The sequence below is a fragment of the Pseudopodoces humilis genome, chromosome 1 (assembly GCF_049639895.1).
Source record: "Pseudopodoces humilis isolate 2021_Gansu_Grassland_sample_001 chromosome 1, ASM4963989v1, whole genome shotgun sequence".
NCBI lineage: Eukaryota > Metazoa > Chordata > Aves > Passeriformes > Paridae > Pseudopodoces > Pseudopodoces humilis.
Genome location: NC_142200.1, coordinates 123,922,255 through 123,943,284, shown reverse-complemented (window position 1 = coordinate 123,943,284; position 21,030 = coordinate 123,922,255). Strand labels below are relative to the sequence as shown.

Below are 21,030 nucleotides of genomic sequence, written 5' to 3'. Positions count from 1 at the left end.
TTAACTGAAGCTCTCTCCTGTTGTTACTCAAAATTAAATTGCTGTCAATCTGACACCTTTTGCAGACACTCAAGGAACTTGAAATTTTCTATTAACAAGTAATAGAAAACTAGAATGGATCAGAGGATATGATTATGTGTTACAGCAGCCAAAAATGATCTGCTAGGCTATTCTATTTTTATTTCTCTATCTTTAATCTAAAGATTCCGGCACCTGGGGCAGGGTTAAATGAGCAAACAATCTGAGTAATATGTTATCAGTATTCCTAGGGAATGCTTGTCTGCCATTACACAAATTGAATACTGCAAAATTGTTATTGAAGCTTTTCATACAAAGGTCACCATACAAAAACACACCTTTGGCATCAAAAATTTCTTACTATAAATCTAAGCCATAAATGCAACTATTCAAGTATCATTCACATGTAAAAAGAGACTGAAGGGGTTAAGCCTATGTCAGTCTGAAATTCATGCAACCTTTCTACTTAATTTTAAACGTTTTCCATGTGCTTGCAATGTTTTCTAATAACAGGCCAATTCCTTAACTCACACAGGAATCTAAATTACAATAATCATATGCATTCCTTCCCCCAAGAAAGGAAACACCTGTTGTAGTTGGTTAATTGCTGACTTTTTGTAAGCTTTCAGAAGAAAACTAACATTTACAAGTAATTTATAACTGAAAACTTCAGAAGCAGAGAAATACATTAATTTTTAAACTGATATGAAACTCAAAATATATGTTGAGATAGTAACAGATGTTTTCAATTTAATTACAGAAAAACTCTGTATCAAAGTACCATACTAGGATACAGTTATTTTATAACTAAGATGGGGCTACTTTCTGTTCCATTTCACTTCTGCAATAATTGTTATTCCTGCCACTATACAGCAGGAGAAAATAAAAATTAAGCCCGAAAAGAGAACGAGAATGTAAAAAAAAGCATATGTGTACCTAAATCAATATACAATGTAGAAAATATATTCAGTGAGGAAGTTAAGAAATTAATTCACTTGTTTCAATGGAATTCTTGGTGAATTTGAGAAAAAGGCACATATTTACACTATTACAAACCTCAAAGTGTCACTCAAACATATCTTTTTTAAAATACCCACACATGCACTCCTACTAGTAGCAGTAGCTTTAATCTGAGACTTGCTAATTATTTCCAGCCTCATTCTAATATACAGAAAAATGTGAAATTCTGCCCTAAGTTATGGTACTTTCTTTTCCTTCATATAAATCTGGTCATTTCAGTGTTATTACACTCAAATGGAGCAAAAGTTTTGCCTTGTGCTAATGCTCTTATACAAATATCTATATTTGAGATATGACATGGTACTTGAAACATGGTAGCAAAAATACAGTCAGAGCAAGATCAACATGGAGGAAAGACCCAAAGAAAGAGTTCAGGAAAAGCAAATTTATACTTCTGTCATATACAAATGAGATAGTTACAGAGCTTCACATCCTGCAGGGTGTATTTTCAAATCAGTCAAGTCTTTACTGAGATAAATAGCAGGATAACCACTGCCTTCAGTACTAGAAATGGAAAAACAATTATAAAGAAAAGGAGAAAAAAAAGAAAAAAGCCTGGGTGAGCTGATCAGTTTTTTGCTGCAACAAAAAAATGTTATGTGTTATTAAGTGGGTAGGGAAAAAAAACTTCAACAAAATATCTGGATATTGCATTCATATCCCTTATTATTTATGTCTTAACTAATGGCTGTCGTGCAGGTAAGTGTTCATTTACCTGTGTTAATGAGGTGCAAGGCTTACCAAGGGCTCCCAGCAAACCAAGTTAAGCACTGGGAATACTGGGAACAGGTCATATGAGCCTGCAGACACCTGCAGATACCTGTGCTGAGCTCTGCGCCACAGGCCCTGCACAAGGGGCACATTAGGGCATACCCTTTGTCCCAGGGCAGACAGAGCTGGGCTAAATCCATCTTGAACGCTGCAGAGGAGTCTGAGCTGCTCTAAGAAGCTGGCCCAATACGAGAATGCGCATCAGCAAGGTGGTATTTCCACTCTAGCAGCCAGAGTGAGCCCCAGCAGAATAATTCAGTAATTGCAGAGAACTTGGTGTGATTATTTGGATGCTACATTATAGGTGTATGCTAAAACAATAAGTAACTTCCTACTTCTTGTTGCTACTTAACATGCCATCCCCTCCACCCTCACCTTTTTCTCTGTAGGAACCAATTTACTGTGAATTTTTTTTATACAATAGCTAATTTCACCTACTGCATTTAATGTCACAGGAGTTATACATGTAAAGCCCTGTACTTAGAGATAAGATAGTCCTTTATGCCATTTTAATCAATCTTTGTCATGGGTATGTTACTTAATAGCTCTGTCTTCCTATAGAAAATGAGCAACTTAAGGGAAATGAAACTTTTCAAAGATACATTTTCCTTCTGGCAGACTGTGAAATACACCATAATTATCCTCTTTCGATGAATAACGTTTGAAAGAAAATGAACATTCCGTGCACAAAAAGTATAATACAATGACAATCTCAACTGCCTTGTAAATAAAAGGAAATTGTTTTTCTACTATGATCTATATTGCACAGAAACATATACACATGCTTGATAAATATAAAACCAAATCAGACTATCAAGCCATTTTTAAGGTCCTATTAATTTCTAATAACAACAAACTCCATGTTTCACAGCCAAAAGACATTGTATTTATATTTCTGAAAGATTAAAACTGTGTTATGAATTATGGGCTCCATCCTGCACACTGATGATGATACTTGTATGAATAAGGCTTGGACTGAACACAGCCTCTTTTAAAGAAAAGAGAGAGTAAGAAAATGAAACTAAACTTTACTTCTGGGAATGGGGGCATAGGGGGTAGTGGGGGTGGAACAGAAGACAGGAAAACTCCTTTTCAATAGCACAATAAAATCATAGCATTCCAGCCCACATTCTCATATTAGGAAATATGTACTATCTTTAAAAGCTTTACTTTAAAGTAAATGTTTGAACACAGATCTTACAAATTAATGGTGCTATGCACAATTTAACTAAACAGTTAGGACAAAATGCCATTTAGCCCTTTTTGATATTTGAATATGTCATTCCAGTAAATATGAGCATGAAGCAAAAATGAGGAGCCAAGGCCACAGAATCTTCATTAGCTAATATGAGACAAAAAAATCTGAGTATCAACCCTTCCCTTAGACAATCAGCCAAAATCCAAGTTTTGAGTTAGGAAAATTACAGCTCTACCACAAAGAAATTTGTTACTATGGGAAAACTGTGATGTTTATATCTTACATCCTTTGGTTTTTACACCAGCACCACATCTATGGAAGCAAGCACGGTTCAGTTCAACAAGTCCTATCTGGCAGTGGTGCCCAATTCCCATTCCTGCTCCAAGGACTGTTCAAGTATTTGCTGAACTATCACCACGAGCAGAACATACAGAAATTCATCTCACCATCTAGTTGGCAGAAGGGGAGGTGTCTAACCCAACCTACTCCTTAGGTTCTACTTAACTGGAAAGGGAGTCACCTCCAATAAGCATTTTATTCTGCCTACATTAGGTATTTATTTGGATGCAGGATAAATAATTTTCCTGAAGTGACTCTATCTACTGGCAACAGGGTTGATATTTTAGACAGTGAAGTTAATGCCACACTAACTTGAACAGCCCTCACAATTATCTCATTTACTGTAAACAACACACACTCCCAAAATAGTAACAAAAATTTCTACACAGAAATATGTGCCCTTTAAAGTTTCAGAATAGATGTGGAACATGCATGGACAAGAAAAAAAAAATACTGTCTGAATAAATTTAGAGTTTTTTTCTAATGTTTAGACTAATGTTAAAAGTTGAATGTCTTAACATAGACTAGCTATGAAATAGCTCTAATAAGCCTTTTTTTTTTGTCTGTGGTAAGGTGTTGATGTCTTTGTTGTAAAAAGCTGTCTAAACAAGATACAAAGTAAGGGCTATTACCTTATGTAGCCATGACATTGTCAGTAACATTTAATAAAAATATTACTATACAGAGTTTTCTATACATACCTCACCATGTCAAAAATAACACAAAGTCCATCAATAATGAATATACACTGGGTATATTTAATGTATATATTACACAGACTGTATATATAGTATATAGTTTCAACTTTTTTAACAAGGAAAGGTCACCTAGCCAGAGTACAGGTTATGAAAGACCTCCATAAATTAAATTAGACAGCTAGCTCACAAAGTTATAAGCTGTTTAGGGAGGATGTCAGGAATCCCCTATCTATAGGGAAGCTTCTCTCTCCCTGTAGAGTGAAATTTGACACCTAATAAGAAAGGCATTTTCTATTCTCTTAATATTTACGGATATTTTGAAGTGTTTTAAGGCCTTCACAGTCTCTGCATGTCTTGAACTGCTTTTAACTGCAGTGAACTGTCTGCATACACATTATTCCATCTCCAAAGCTGCTGCATTTCCATTCAGAAAGTCATAATGCAGTTATTAAGAGATTTCCACACAGGGTTATTGAATCATATTGGTAAGCTTGGTTTATGCCTAGGTGCTGTGATATGAATGCACATTGAATTTATCTAGTAGTCTGTGGAGTGACAGCTCACTGCAGCTCTTAACAAGCTGCACAGATCAACTTGGTAAGGTCTTGGTTAAGTATCAGTGCCTGGTGATGTACAAAACAAATCTGAAATAAGTATTTCACTGAAATATTGATAGTCTAAAGGTTTCACCTGTTAACAGTTCATAGATATTGTCTTCAAGCATGAGTCCAGAGAGGTGAGTGGAACCCCTCGTGCAAAAGCAAGTTACGTATGCCATCAAATCTTTGATGAGACTTTAAAAGAGATCCCATTTCAGAATAGGCCTTTAACTTAACTTCAGCAGTGAAAGCAAATCAAAGCATAACAACTTCCACCCCGGGGGAAATTTCATTTAGCAAAAAGTTTACTGGAGAGATTTAAAAAAAAAAAAAAAAAAAAAAAAAATCCTTTTTGTCACTAAAGGTTTGAAAACTTTATTTAGAATTTCTGCGACAAAGAAAACTGTTTCTAACATAAGGGGTATATATTTTTCATGTACAGCATGTTATCATGATTTAACTTGTTTTAGACGGGATTTGCAACCAAGCAGCGCACTGATTTGCATTTATGTTTCTCAACTCAGAGCTTTGTTTCTATGCAGTATGTTAATCCTTTCAAAGTACTGACATTTATCAATATCTGTGAATATCCAAAAAGAAGTCCTATATAAATAATGTTCAAGGATAGTTCACAGTACCATATAAAATCTGTAAATGGACTGTGGATAGATGTATCACAGATATGTACATACTAGAAGATTTAAAATAAAACAACAAATGGAAACATTGCAAGTGTGAGATTCATAATGTCAAAACACTAAGTCGTCTACTTTCACAAATTGTCACATAAATTTGTAGTTATATTTTTTCCAAATGCATTGACATTTTACAATAGAAATTGTACTGATAAATTAGAAATTAAAATGAAATGAAATCATAAAAAAAAATCTGACTTTTACCCTAATAATATATGATGGAAGACCCTCTCTACTTTTGCACAGGAGCTGAAATGAAATCTGTAGTATTTACTCCACTAACAAGGATTATGATAATACTTAGTACACTTCAGCTAAATATGTTTGGGGTTGTTTTTTTCCAATTAGTTATAAGCTAATCAGACAAATGTATTTTCATACGTGTTTTATATTAAAATGTTATTAGTTAGACAGAAATGCAACACACAGGCACACATACCTATATGTAATGACTGCCAAATGTTTCTCTTTAGTATACATGTACAAACCCCTAATAAGATAAGCAGGGAATGTATTTAAATAATGCACATTTTAAACCACTCAATTTCAATATATTGTTTTTCAGACTACATGCACGTAATCAGATTGTTTTCTAAGCAGACATCCATTTGATTACCTAAAGTGCAAATTGTGGTCTGGCCATTGAGTGTGCAGAGAAAGATAATGGGAAGGGCAAAGAAAATACAAGCCTTTTTACATTAACAGGTGGCAACGCTAAATAGGAAAGAAAAGAAAGAGGGGAGTGGGCTTAGAGAAATATACTTCCCCTGCATGGTACAGATACCTAAGAAAGAAAAAAGATTTGGCAGAAATTTGACCCTTTTTCCTGCAGTGATGATCATGTTGCACATACATGGTTTGTACACCAGAGCACGAGAAGACAGCAGCAGGACCTCATAGAGGTTTCTCAAGCAGTTTGAGAAGTCCTCCTTGGGACTGTTCAATGTGCTTGGGGGCAACAAACTACCCAGAGCAAGGAGACAGCTTCCAACAGCCCATGCAAATACCCCACCTAAGGGGTCAGAGTACTAACCTTCAATTCATATATTTATGGTGAAGAATAAAACCAGCAAAGCAGAGACACGAATACAGATTGATACACAGCTGGAAAACCCACAGTTGTACTGCAATTGAAAAACTCTAAAACTGAATGTGTGTGCTACTCAGGAGATCCATAAAGATTTATAAAAAACAAACAAAATTCAACACCAAAATCTATATACATATATATATATATGTGTGTGTGTGTGTGTGTGTGTGTGTATGTATCCATAGGAAAATATGAGGATTGATTGCTGTCTCCTAGGAAGTGCAGTGCTTAGCTGTTAAGTGATTAGATGTTTTACTTGGACATAAAAATAACTACAAGGATGTTTATTCAGAATAAGTTAATAAACAGAAGTTAACAAGCAGGTATGTATTTATCATGGTTCTCAATACAGTAATACCTATCTCTGCACCAGGTATTAATAGTTTGCAAAATATTTTCCTCAAACTAAAAGGTACAATGTGCCAAAAGTATATAATGCCTAAGAAAATAATCAGCTAGAGAAAATATCATAAAGCTTTCAAGTGAGAGTCAGTTATTTCCCCAGTGAGTAGATTCAGAGTTCTCAAAACTATTTGAGAAGCCTAGACATAAAATTGATTGAATTCCATTATTCAGCAATAATCTTGAATTCTGACTTGAAGAAGAAGCACACTCAGCCTAAGAACCTATCTTAGCTAGCGGAATTAAGTTATTGTTCCTTGCAGCATAAAATAGGAGTGGACCCTAAAGCTAATCAATTGGTTCTGAAATGTTCACACTACCTTCATTTTGGAGTTTTTTTTGACATGGTTTCATGGACTAAACACGCACCTGCACTCAGAGCATGTACCTCCCACCCCCACATCCCCCACACCTTGAAAAGGAATCCACTCTGCATGCTCAAGACTGCTCAGTGTTGCAAACTGGAACAAAATAAACACGGACCACTCTGAAATCCAAGAAGGGTACTTCTGCTCAGCACTGGAATGGTATTGAAGATGCAAACAATAATACTATCCATGTACTCAGTGATGTGAGAGGTGATCTAGTTTTGGATATTGAGAAGTCAATCTCTTTAAAATTTCCTTTTGGATGAAGCTACTTCCATTCACAGTGCAGATAAAGTGATTAGAAAGTAAGTAGTAAGAACAGTTTTTCTAAAGCAAGGTGCTTAATGTCTGCATTATGAACACTTCAACAGATAACATGGGAAGTTCTGTTCAGTCTTTAATATTTTTAATGTAGTTTTACTTTATCCTGTCCAGGAAAATGGAAATTGAGTGTAGCAATACCTTTCTAACACATCAGTTATAGTCAGTAGATTTGAAATCACTGTTACATATGTATCAAAGATGCACATAATTTCAGTGATTAAAGAAGTTAAAGTGAAACGTTTGTTTCACTACTATCAAAAGGATAAATGTCCTATCTCCCTGTGTTTAGGAACAAAACAAAAGGAAAAATTTGGTGAGCCCTTTACCCAGCAGCCTCCATCCCTTGAACACCAGGACATAATACAGAACTGTAGTGTAGGCAGAAGCTTAGTGCCTGGTGAGACTTAGGCTGACAGGGTGTATTGGTAAGTCACACTGAGATTCTCAGAACCTATGTCAAATTGTTAGAGCTCACAGAAACTGAGCTAGTACCTATTGCAGTCTCTAAGCCATAAAAAACTACTTTATTGCTAAACTTTTGTCATCCAGATAATTTAGCTGAATTAAAACTACAACACATAATAATGAACTATGTTATAACTAGTGAATTAAAAATTACTTCTGATGAAATGTAAAAATAAAAATTCAAAACTAGTAGAAGGATCCTAACACCATAAGACAGTTGAAGTTCTGATCTTTATAAAGTCTGAATAAGAAGGAGAAGCAAGAAGATACTCTGAAGCAAAAGAGAATCCTTTCCTAGGATAAACAGATAAAAACAAACAAATCCCAAACCATTTTCAAAGTCTGGTCTCCTCATTCCTTTGGTGTGAAAACAGTGACGGCTTATAATCACTCAGACTTGTGACGTGTAGACAAGTGTTACAATGCATAGTATTCAGACTCAGAGAAAAAGAGCAATTATTATTTATTATTGGTTTTGTCAAGGGTTATGTTTAGTAATAAAATTTATTGAGTAAGTGCATCTAATCACCAGGTAGGTACATGAGCCCAGAAAGAAATGATCGTGCCTGTGCAAGCCAACTACAGCATATGTATTCAAGGATTCATACAGCATTATAAACATAATAACATAAAATGCATAGAGAGCTTGCTCTTTTTACTCTGAAGTAATTTCCCACACCTCTAGCCAAAGCTTTTTAGAAACACTGCACAATTATCTCTGAGTTTTATGCACAATGACATTAAGAAACGTTATAAATACTCAGGAAGCACTTTCCAACTCCAGAATCTCCAACTACTTCTAGACTGAATGTCCCAATAGCAAACAGTGCCACATGGTGTGATTAACAGGTAATATCTGAGGCAGGTTTGCAAGTACAGAGACTGCAGTTGGCAGTACATCTTTGTTTGTGCCCTTGTGGCAGTGCTTCCCATCAGAAAAGCTAAATGCACAGTAAAGGAAATATCTAAGAACTGTCTATTCTTTCTCTCGACAAGGTCAATTATATAACCGAGTTGACATTAAGGAGCCAGATAGCCTATATCAATCTGTAAGCTTACCTTGGCATACAAACTTCAATTCCTTGGCATCTGTAACAGTGGTTCTTTTATCCGACCTCTTCTTTTCTGTCCGACGGTGGCTACGTCTTTTCTTTGTTTCTCCCCAAAGATTCGATCCACCGTGCATGCTTGGGATGTTTAGAATGGCAATTCCTTCCAGAGAGATATTGATTAAGTCCAGCTGAATTCCATCACACTGATTAGAAAGGAAGGGAAAGAAAAAAAAAAAAAAAGGAAAAGGGAGAGAAAGTAGTAAGACAGAAAGAAAAATCTGAATGTTCTTCTTCTCAGATATTTTTTTTCCAGCAATTTATCATTCTTAACACTGCTAATAGTTTATTCAATGTTTACACCTAAGAGATATACTTATCTGAAAAGGAGATATGAGATAAGAACAGATCATCATTCAGAATGTAAAATATGATTGCTATTCAGCTTTTGATTGCCTAAGTGGGGGGCCATTTGGTAGTGTCTTGTTATCTTGTTCACTGACCCAAGTGAAATATATTTCTAGCTTCACTACAGCAATTAGCAGAAAAACATTTATACTACCAAAATTTCTGTATCAATAACTGGAGCTTTTGTTGCTTTTTCCAGCTAAATTTTCTGCCTTATGATTTTGCAATGATACTTGTCACTCTTGCAACTGAGTCCCCTCCACAACAAATGGAATACCAAGTCCCTGCAGGCAGAGAATACACAGACTTCTGGAAAAGGGTCTAAGCAAGCCCCAGGAGCACAGAACACCACACAGGTATTTGTTTCAATCCAAAGGCACAACAAGAGTATCAGCATAGGGCTTTGGCTGACTAGTAGCTCCTAGCCAGAAGTAAAAGTAGTAGAAGAGGGTACAATAATTCCTGCTGTGGCTGCAGCAATTCTTAGCCCAGAACTTTCACCAACCAGTTCTCTGAAATATGCATCATTGCTAAGGGAAAACATAGGATGTGGAGCTAAAGAGGTGTCAGTGATCTCAGACCTTCCCAAGACTAACTGGACACACAGAAGTAATCTTAGTCTGTGGGTAGTCTCTTCAGTGATGGAATTATACCCATCTTGTGTCACTAGTGTGTGTATCTCATGCTTCCTACAGCAAACCTGGACATTAAGACATTTTATACAAGTACATTTCTTTGCTAAATCTGACTTCCAATTATATCTTTTAAGGGGACTAAATTTTTAACTTCTGCAAAATGGCTCAGGCATTTTAACACATCAGCCTGCCCAAAGACAAACTGCAGCATTTTCTCAGGTGGTTGAACCCCAGCATTCACAAGTACAGTTCACCTGAGATACACTGGATGAGATAAACCTAGCTTGATAGCATACACCTAGCCTTCACTGGCTATAATTTTACTCAAGCTAAGTCCTCCTCTCTACCAACTTTACGGAGTTCTTATATAAAATGTAGCAAAATACTGAAGAGCCCTCCACAGGAGAAAATAAATTGCAACTTCCTATTACTACAGTGGAACCTACAGGTGGAAGGCAAAGCATCCAGCTCTACTCATCAGTTCACTGAACCAGCCAGAGTTGCCCAGGATTCATGTACTTGCACCTTGGCTAGAGATGGATTAGCTTCATTCCTCACAGCACAGATAGTGTACATTAATATCCTGACAAGTCATACGAACCACAGTGTAGAGCAGCATATTTTCAAAATATTTGATCCTGCTCCTGCAATGTTCTGCAAGTTTGTAGAGGATCCAGTCATCCATTTGATTAAGTGTATTATTTTGCAATTCCAATACACAATAAGGGAGAAAACTGGAAAAATAATTAAGCATGCCTCAGTAATAGTCCACTGACATCTTGCAGCTTGCTGTTCTGTGGGTCACTAGCACTTCTTCCTCTCTGCCTAAACCTTTTAGCAGAGCTTTGAAGAAAAGCCAAGTACAACACAAGAATAACTGTGAATAATTGTTTATTCTGAAACTTTCTGAGATTATAAAACAGAACTGTATTATAATGCACATACACCTTAATTCTTCTAAGAAGAGCATACATCAGGAGAGAGAACAATTTCAACACTAAGATTTCCATTTCATACTTGCTCTTCAAGAATCAAATTTTAAACCCATGGATTATATTCATACAGGGAAACCTTTAAAGTCAAAAGGCGTATCTGAAAGTGAATTGGCAATTGTTGCAACTACTGTAATTGAAAGTGTAACTTTTTAATAATATTTTTCTTACAAGAACAAAGGCCTAGGTTTTCACTGTCATTTTTGGAAGCAAATTTGTGGTTTTCCTCGATATTTTATATGTATTAAATACTAAGATGATTTATTTTGCTAAAAATTCTGCTCATGTGTATGCTCACTTACTGCTATACATTCTAGATAAACAGATATTAATTTCATAATTAAAAGTAATCTTGTGTAAATACCCTGCAGGCCTCAATGAATCAAACACATACTGTGTGTCAGGCCTCCCACTGTCTTCAAGTGGAATGTACTGGCTGGATAATTAGATAGTACATATTTTTTAACCTTATTTGCATGCATATTATATCTTTTGCACACTGACAAGCAGCAGTAACAACAAAAGTCAGATTACCACAGGGAATTCCCACAAAGAAGTCTTCATTTCTTATAATTTGCAGCCTAAATTAAAATAATTTGATCTTTGACAAGGATGAAATGTCAAGCAGAAGGGGGTCCTCTACAAGCCACGGCCTGTGGCTTCTGAAATCTGCCTAATTTATGTCAGTCACTTCTTAATACATATTTAAGTATTACACGAGAAAGATGATAAATATGCAATCTGACACCTTTGGTATTTCCCTGCTGTTAATTTATAAAGGTTTGGCGTCCCCCAAACTGACTGGAATTATTTAAATAAAAGAAGAATTGTGAAATAGGATGGTGCGGGGTCTAGCTTCCATTTTCACTCAATATTGAGCACAGCAGGTAGTACACTAAGACAATTATGTGGCGAGGCCTCAGAGTCCCCCAGTGATGAGCAACTTTCTGAATTAGGAAAGGAGCATTTCTTTTGTTCGTACACAGACAAAAAGTTTGCCCTACAGGTAGCTCTGCATAGTTCTAACACATTCATATGCTACAAAAAAATACATGTGTTCTGCTCCTTTTCTTTCTTCTTTTTATTACAAATAATGTAATGATGCTGTTTAAAAAAAACACGTTTTTAAAATGTGGTTTAAAATAGACAAGAAATAAACACTAGCTCTTCTAAATCTTTTTTGCCTTCTTTCCTGGCCATCCACTTCTTGGGTATTATTGTTTATACTTTATTTATTATATAAATTATTTTCAGATCATCTCTCTGCTGAGAAAATATTTATCTATGCCTGAAAAGAGCTGGTATTAAGGGTTTTCTGTGAAACCAAGGACAATATCAGACAAGTGTACAGGAATGTTTTAAACTCCATTTCCCTTACCCATTAACACCAGCTGGTACAGAAGGCTTACACTGCTCCCACTATGCTTTTGCAACACTCAGGTATGGTACCTGCCACCCCTACTTACACCACATCTATAACTATTCTCATTAGTATCTTTCATGTATCTTTCTTTTTCTGAAGTGGAAATAAACTGCAAGTTATCTAAACTGTAAAATCTTCAGCCTTGTTTACTGACACATTATTATTGAAAGAAATACTTAATTTTGTCTTAGTTTTTGTTTGTTTAATTTTGGTTTCTTTCCCTTTAGAACCTCTCCTCAACTTCTTGCATCCCATTTTGAAAACAAAAATGCATCTTATTCTTGATAACATAAGAATTGTGTCCAACTTTGTTCTGCATCTCACACTCACACAGAAGAAAACATACAGAACATGACTCAAGAATGTATGTCAGAAAAACCAAGCTTAAGTAGGTTAGAAATCCAATACAAGGCTAAACAAATATTTGCCCAGAGAACATTTGATCACCGTCTCACTGTTCAGAGATACAGATCCTTAATCTTCTCGGGCTTTGTTCATTCAAAATTTGGCTGCAGAGCAAACACATCCTTTGTGCATTTTATTTGGAGTGAAATGTGGTCTCATGCATCAACCTCCCATTTACAATGACGTCCCCATGGGGCATCAGGTTAAAAATCAGACTAAAATGCTGATAATGTTCAAACAAGAAACATTAGATACAAGCAAGCATTTTAATTTACTCATTGTAAATAAATATGCAAATAACCATCTCCTAACAGTTCTTGTAAACTCTGGAAACAAAGCTATTTGTTCCTAATTGTATGACTAATGGTAATGACCAGGATAGATGAAGTGAGTATTAACAAACGTGCCTCATCCTGGCAATGTAACACTTTATTGGTAATAATAGTTAATGACATGAATAGGTAATAATTACACAACTGATAGCAACAGCACCACAAACTTCTATACCTATTGTTTGCTTTGAGATGTTAACATTTAATTACCCTTTCTATGGTTAAAATTTTATGGTTAAAGTTCACATCTTAGTATGTATCAGGATATGTATGACTTTCTCTAGATATCAGTATTTTATTGGGAAAGCCTGCTCTTCAATTTGTATTTAATCAAAAGGTACATTTAACTTGCACTTTATTAAAATCTAATCAAACCAGGTAAGCATTTCTTCCAGTAACTAATAAAATATTTTTCATGCTACTTTTCCTTAAACTCGTGTGATAAGCACTCTCTTGGGAAGCAAGGGTGATACACTTTTTTCCCCCCTAAGGCTTTTGGTGGAGTTTTATTTTATTTTTATTACATTTTAGTCTAACATGTGAGAAGCAGACTTTCACTAACAGGCAAGTGTGGCATGGCTGGTCTTACAGTTTCAGTCTCAGTATTCTTTGCTGCTGTTCTGCTACCAGGTGCATGGTCCTTTCAGAGAGATCATTTCAGACTTCACCCTTTAGGAGGCTTTGACTGGACTCTCACAGCTCCCACCAGACCCCTCTGAGTGCCTCATGCTACTATACAAATACTCCATTGACATATGCGGTTTCTCATTACTACTGGAAAGGAAAAGCACCATAATCCTCTTGAGAAATGATTTCATTATTTAACCTAAATTCTCAGGTTTGTATCTTCACTCATTTCTCATTTTTCATGTACTTATTCATAAACATCAGATGCCCAAACAGTTTATGTAATTTAGCCACTTATTCTAGCAGCCATCAAAGTGGCAATGGCACATCATTTTAAATTCCTATTTTTTCTGTAAGTATCCTGTGTCTTTTTAGTTAATGTTCAATGTATAATGGAAAGATGACCCCATGTGCAGAGAGCAAAGCTATTTAATGAAGGGGAATAATTCAAAAAATATATATATTCTTTAACCTTTATTCAGGAAAGTAAGTACAGTTTTAGGGAATTGAGTTTTAAAGGTTATAAAACCTTGGGACCTAGAAATAATAAGATTATTTTTTTTTTTATTTTAATCCTGCAGCAGCTCTCACTCCCTCCAACAGTCTTTCATTTTTCCATCTGACCTAGCCACACTCCCTATTGATTTCTAATGTTATACTTCACCTTTTGACCTTGTCTACTGTATTAAGACTTCACTAATCATCAAACTGAACTTTGTTCCAGTGTGCAGGGCTACACTACAAATAGACATGATAAAAATAATATTTTGGAATATAGGGTCGAAAGGATGTGCACTGCTTTGCCTTGTTGGATTCAGGCACTCTGCACCCTCGTTCCCTGCATTTCAGCCAAACTAGTGACATTTCAAGGATAAAGGCAACAATTAATTTCTTACTTCTATTTCTACAGATTCATGCAGCTTCTTACAGGTGGCTGAGAAAGTTTCCGAAGTGCCAAATTCAAAATACCAAAATTTGTTCTTCATTCTGAAACAAGAAAAAAAAAAGAAAAGAAAAAAAGAAAGATCTTATTCACTATCAATATGTGACAAAAGTGATCATCCTGTCTTCCACTATAAGTAATGGCAAAGGCTTGGGAACATGTGACATCCCATTTGAAATAGATGAGCTCATAATTTTCAAAGCTTAAATGTTGGTGTCAAGTTGTATGATATCCCCTAAAGGGATAACAGGAATGTGTTGAACTGACAGGTTCAAATGTACCTTTGACTTTTCTTTTTCAGTGACTATCAGAATATTTTTGTCACTTAACCAGTGACATGCCTCAGAAAATGTATCGATTTTATTTCATGTTTTACGCTTTCTATATGATTTCTGATTCACAGTTAACATCTTTATCCTGCAGAGTAGTAGAATGTGCAAGCAGGGCAATCCCATCATGAAGAGCCAAGACAAAAATGTAGCTTGCCTTAAGCTGGTTAAAAGTAAAGGCATATGCCTACTGTAGCTGATGACAGATGAGATACTAGAAGAAAATAAAAATTCCAGATCTAACAATCTTTAGATATTTTGCAGTAGGAGAGCTGTATTACCAGGTAATTCAGTCATAGACATATTTTAAATGGGCAATGAGACCTGCATCATGAAGTTCATTAACAGGTTCCACAGGAAAATAAAACTGGATTAAACGCCAGTAAATTGCTTAGTTTATCATGACAGCAGGCAGAATTTACACTTTTTTCTTTTTAAATACATAAAGACTGCACTTCTGTTTTACCAGATTTATTGCATACTGTTAAATACAATCAGAACACCAACAGCACCATTTTGAATAAGCGTATGTACTCTTTGTGAACTCCCATGAGTAATTATTATTCTGTAACAAAAAAAAAAAAAGCTAAACAACCACAACAAAAGACACTGAATTAAATTCATTATTTCCACTTAGAAATCAGATATGAACATAGTTTCTCCACTTGTATAAACTGTTCTCTGACACAGGCACAGCACATTGTGCTTCTAACATGAAAACAACAGAATCTGTATGAGCTAGAAGTAGAAAAGAATGAAACATAAACGTAGATTACTTTAAAACATGCCGAAAGTACAAATCCTACTTTTAATTATTTCAAATTAAATATAAAAGACCACTTAATTGTTTTTAAAATCTACTTAATGACTCTTAAAATCACAAAGTAGGAAGAGGTATTGCAGTACTGGCCATTTCCAGAAACTTGTTTGTATAAGAGCCAGCAATTCCTGGTGTAGCATCAGCGGGGTGTAAAGACGTCCAACCTGGCAGCCTATACAGAGTTGGGAAGAGAAGACTAATAAGGAAAAGACACACCTCCAATGAAAAAATTTACAGGAATTTCCAAAGGTTTTACACAGAAAATCTGAAAATATTTGGAAACTATTTTTGAGAACCTGCTCTCAGATAAATGGCATATTCTCAAAGCAACTTTAACAACCGGAAGGGTTTAGGCCCAGTTCAGGTCAGATTTCTCGAGTCTATGCATGGAAGTGATCTGACATATGTTCCTTCTATACCTGCACACTGCCACACTCACCTGGGATCAATTGCTCTATTTATGTCAATGAATATGAAGAAATTTAGAAACCTTTTGTTTACAAAGAAATGTGAACTAAGCCCTGAATTTCCATTGGGTGCCTTTGGAAAATCTGGGTGCAGGTATTTTCCCACTCCTTTCTACACACGGATGATCAATTAAATAAAAAAACCAAACCAAAAAACAAACAAACAAACAAAAAACCCACCAAAAACAAAACAAACAAAAACCCAACAAAGACCCCCAAAACAAAAAAGCCCCATGCCAAACTAAAACCCACAAACAAGAAAACTCACAAAATTTCCAAGAAAACCCCCAAACAAACAAAAAACCTCAGCAAAACAAAAAGACCAACAAAACCTTGATGTAAGTATTCCTAAAAATAGTTTGTAATTTATTTTGATCCTATTATTAAAAAAAAAAGCCTTTGTGTCTTCTCTTTTGATAGCCTTTCCTTTCTTTTATTTTTCTTTATTTAAAAGACTGCTTTAAATTGACTCACTTATTAGTACTCCACAAAACAAACTCTTTGATTTACATGAAGTTAAAATAGATATATATTTTTGAGTAATTCAGAACATAGTGTGTCAAATTCAGGTATTTTGGGGTCAGCCACAAACCCCAGCATTATCAATGCACTCAAAGATTACTAGAAAATTTAGATCTATAAATCTAAATCTTGTAACACAAGATTAAGTAAATATTTCAGGTGAGGTTTTGATTTCTTGAAATTTAAATATAATGTATACTATTCTATCATGCACTATATCTTTTATTGAACAGAGGATTGTATTACAACTTTAAAAGATACTAATGGAGGTAAATAAAGAACTCCAGAGAAATTATACTGAAATCTTCAAAAGCAAGACAAGCCTTATTATTCTAGTAAATATTACAATTTCTCTAATAATAGAAAACCCAACACCTAGTTCATATCTTCCACCTGCATTCCTGTTTCAGAGGTAAAGCTCATCTGCTTACCAATACAGCAGCAAACAGAAGATTAATGAACTACTCTCTTGGCCATTCTAGTTTCTTCTACAATGTAAGTAAATTTTAGATTATTAAACAAATACATATTTAATGACAATTTTGCCACATTAGAACTGTAAGAAACTGAATCAAAGGCTGCTTTCATGTATATTTTCTCTCTCTCCCAGAGAAAATCATTTAGATTTCTCTCAGCTTTTTATAAGATATGACCAAAAATAAGTTTGAAGTCTGTTCCTTCTTTTTAACACTGGTTTTGTTGGTACAGGAAAGGGAATGGATTATTCTACAGAAAAGGGTTTGGTTTTTTTTTCATGCTTTGAACTAAACTGTTAAAAACTTTACAATATAAAGGAAACATCAATCATGATTAAAGGCTCACCTATCTTGCTATTGTGTTACAGTCTGTCAAAATATGCAGCCTATAGGTGTGTAAGAACGACAAAACAAAACTGTACTTCAAGAACCTAAACACTTTTTATGCCAGTAATGTTCCACATTTTCAAGTATTGCTCAGTTTTCTGGTAAGTGGAACAATCTTCTTTAACAGGGATGAAATTAATTTGCACAACAGTTGTGAGAGACTGAAATGTTAATGGTTAATGACTCATACAATTGGCCATTTGCAAAAGCAGCAGGTGCTTTGCTGAGGTTTGCATCCCCCAATTGAAGGGGAAGAGGAGAGGTTTTGGGTGTGTGATGGCAAAACCTAAGAACAGCCCAGGTGCAGAGGGGATGAGCACTAGGGGAGGAGCACAACAAACCTGACCTTAGCAACAAGCTGGGGTTTGAGCCAAGGGAAGAGGCTGGTAAGAAGCAGATCTTGCTATATGGGATAATGCTTTTTATCATGCCAATGTCCTCCGTTACATAACTTGCTCAGGCATAAAACTCTGCTCATGGGGAAGTACCAGGACATTCAGACACAGGTCTCAAGGCATTCGTCCCTTCTGATGGGGAATAATGGCTAAACCAAGCGGATGTGAGAAGGAGCTGTAATGTCTTAGAAGATGTCATAAACCATCAAAGATCCCCAAAGTTCCCCCAGACTCATTTCTGGGGCCTTCCATCAGGGGACTGAACATGATCCACAGTGTTTCGATAGACAGTGTAAACTCCCACCCCAGGGGAGGTAGCTGGGTGTTTCTACCTGAAACTGAACATATATCAACCCACTGAACTATATGTTTCAGGGGCTTCCTCACCCCTGACAGATCAAGACTGTGACCATCACATCAACAAAGCAACAATCAAATCTCATCATGGGTGGTGATATCTATGTATGCATAAACATGGGTCATTCTGTGTCATTTCACTCTAATCTGCCCCAAGGGATCTGTTAACAAGAACCTGTTACTCTCACCTTCAGGGGCAGGTTGCATCATTATAAAAGGGCTAATACTGCCATATCTTACAGCATTTCTATACTGTGGATAAATATCAGACTCAAACTTAGATATGTTTCTTGGAAAAGTTCAGACTAATATTTGGTAATCAAGGCAAAATAATCAAAATAGTCTGTGATATGGGTTTGCTCCATTATCAGTTAATCAGAAACCCCCCTACTGCTAAAACTATTTTATATAACCTTTCTGATTAAGCAATTACAAGGCATGTCATTGAAAAATTGTCCTGTATTTAAAAATGGAAATAGTAAATACTTTATTCAACACCTGAGGAGCATCTATGCTTCATTGCAGTATGAACACTGTCAGAACATGCCTAACAATACACCGGTTATGGGCTGCTAATAAAAGGTCACAAAAAAAGGACTACCTTTAACTTAAGTAACAAATTCTTATTCTGCATTTACAGTCTTCACTCAGGGCAAGAGCGTATTGCTACATTTGCAAGTTTGTCACACTTTCATTTCATCCTATTTACACTTCTTATATTTACTGTTTATTTATTTACACTTTAATTATGCAGTGGCAAGCTTCAATGACTTCAGTTTAAATTTCTACATCAGAAAATTTCTGTTATTTTTGTTAAATGTCAGCTTAAATACTTTGACCATTTTTGAAAACGACTGGATTAAAGACATGTATATTTGCTTATATTAAGAGTGTTTGACAACATACAGTTTGAATTGTTTTAATACAGCTACACTTTCCGAACAGAGATTTAAAATCTAGCAGGAGAATGGCCTTGCATCAAGAATATGCCTCTAGCCATCTGCATGAAAATAAATACAGATTTTAACCATATTATGACCACTTGGAAAAAGACTATGGGAAGGCTTTATTTTCCATATTCCTTGTCAGAGAAACAACAGATTTTTGTCTCCAGTTATTCTTTAATCTATACTAGAAGTTTTTTACCCAGAAAAGTACTAGAATTCTTCATTCTTCCAAGGTAAATTCCTTGAAAAGCCCACTGCCAGGAAGCAATCTCTAATGCAAATCTGTGTAAGAATGTCTGCTCATGGACAAGTACAACTTTAATTCCTCCAGAAAGTATTCTTCCCTGAAATATAATCTCTTAGCACTGCTTTCGGAAAATACTTTTTTAAAGACTATTCCAACTTTGTTGCAAAAGTACAGGCTTTTTGTCAGTAAGTGTCAAGAGTTGATCTCAATCTATATCATAAACTTATAGAATTTTCAACATAAAGCTCCCATTTTAAGAGCAGCATTCATGAACAACAATGTACAGAATGTAATGAATTTAAAAAAGAAAATTCTATGGCAAGAAAAAAAAAAAGTAGCAAAGAAACCATAAAGAGTAGATGCTTATCATCTCATCCACCACAAGTCTGGAAGGTGCTCAGAGACAAATTCATGCTATGTATTTAAAAGGAACAGGTCTCTTTACCTCCCTTTTCTCCCTTGTTCACTCTTTTATTCCAAGCAAATGTGGAATAATGTGTAGAACCACCTCTGCAGGGAACCAAAAATACCAGAAAAGTGTGCTGAAATTGAGGTATATTTCCAGAGAAGAGAAACTCTGGGCAGTACAAAGGAGGAAAAAAAGGGTTGACGAGTATATGTGAAAAAGGAGGAGGTCATCATCAGAAAATAGAAAGAATAATGAGGAAAAGATAGGAACTTAATTTCAAAATGCATTGAAGTTCTGCAGTACTGAAAAAGGTATGACGATAAAATACAGAAGAGAAGAGAGACCTAAATAAAAACACATATTTCTTGAGTTTGACAATACAGATAATAAGGTCTAAAAATGAAACTAGGAGTACAGAAAAAATCATGATGGGCAAAAAAGCTGAACATATCTTCCAATATTCCGGCAGTGACATTGCGTATTACCAGACACCACGGAGGATATTATAAAACTCCATGTAGTATACAGCTGGGAATAAACTAGCTGTGGAAGGTTTATTATTAGTTATAATTCCATCAAATTGAAAAACACTACATTCAGATTAGACATCAAGAAGAATTCTTTTATGATGAGGGTGGTGAGACACTAGAACAGGTTGCACAGAGAAGCTGTAGATGCCCCATTCCTGGAAGTATTCAAGGCCAGGCTGGATGGGGCAACCTAGTCTAGTGGAAGGTAGCCCTGCCCATGGCAGGGGGGGTCAGAATTAGTTGATCTATAAAGGTCCCTTCCAAACCAAAACATTCATGACTTTAATTCAATTTATGGACACTTACACCATAAAGCAAAATGCAAGTGATTCCCAACGTATGG

General features: G+C 35.5%; 1 protein-coding gene across 10 annotated transcripts in view; it reads right to left on the bottom strand.

Moving 5' to 3' along the window:
- Positions 1 to 21,030, bottom strand: part of DGKB (diacylglycerol kinase beta) — a 407,361-nt gene that overhangs the window by 66,345 nt on the left and 319,986 nt on the right. For all 10 annotated transcript variants that reach the window (XM_088052622.1, XM_088052624.1, XM_088052617.1 and 7 more), the window contains 2 exons: positions 14,755 to 14,845; positions 9,047 to 9,242 (listed from right to left, as the gene is read on the bottom strand). In XM_088052622.1, the coding sequence (XP_087908748.1) occupies positions 9,047 to 9,242; positions 14,755 to 14,845 (287 nt within the window). The remainder of the gene's footprint in view (positions 1 to 9,046; positions 9,243 to 14,754; positions 14,846 to 21,030) is intronic.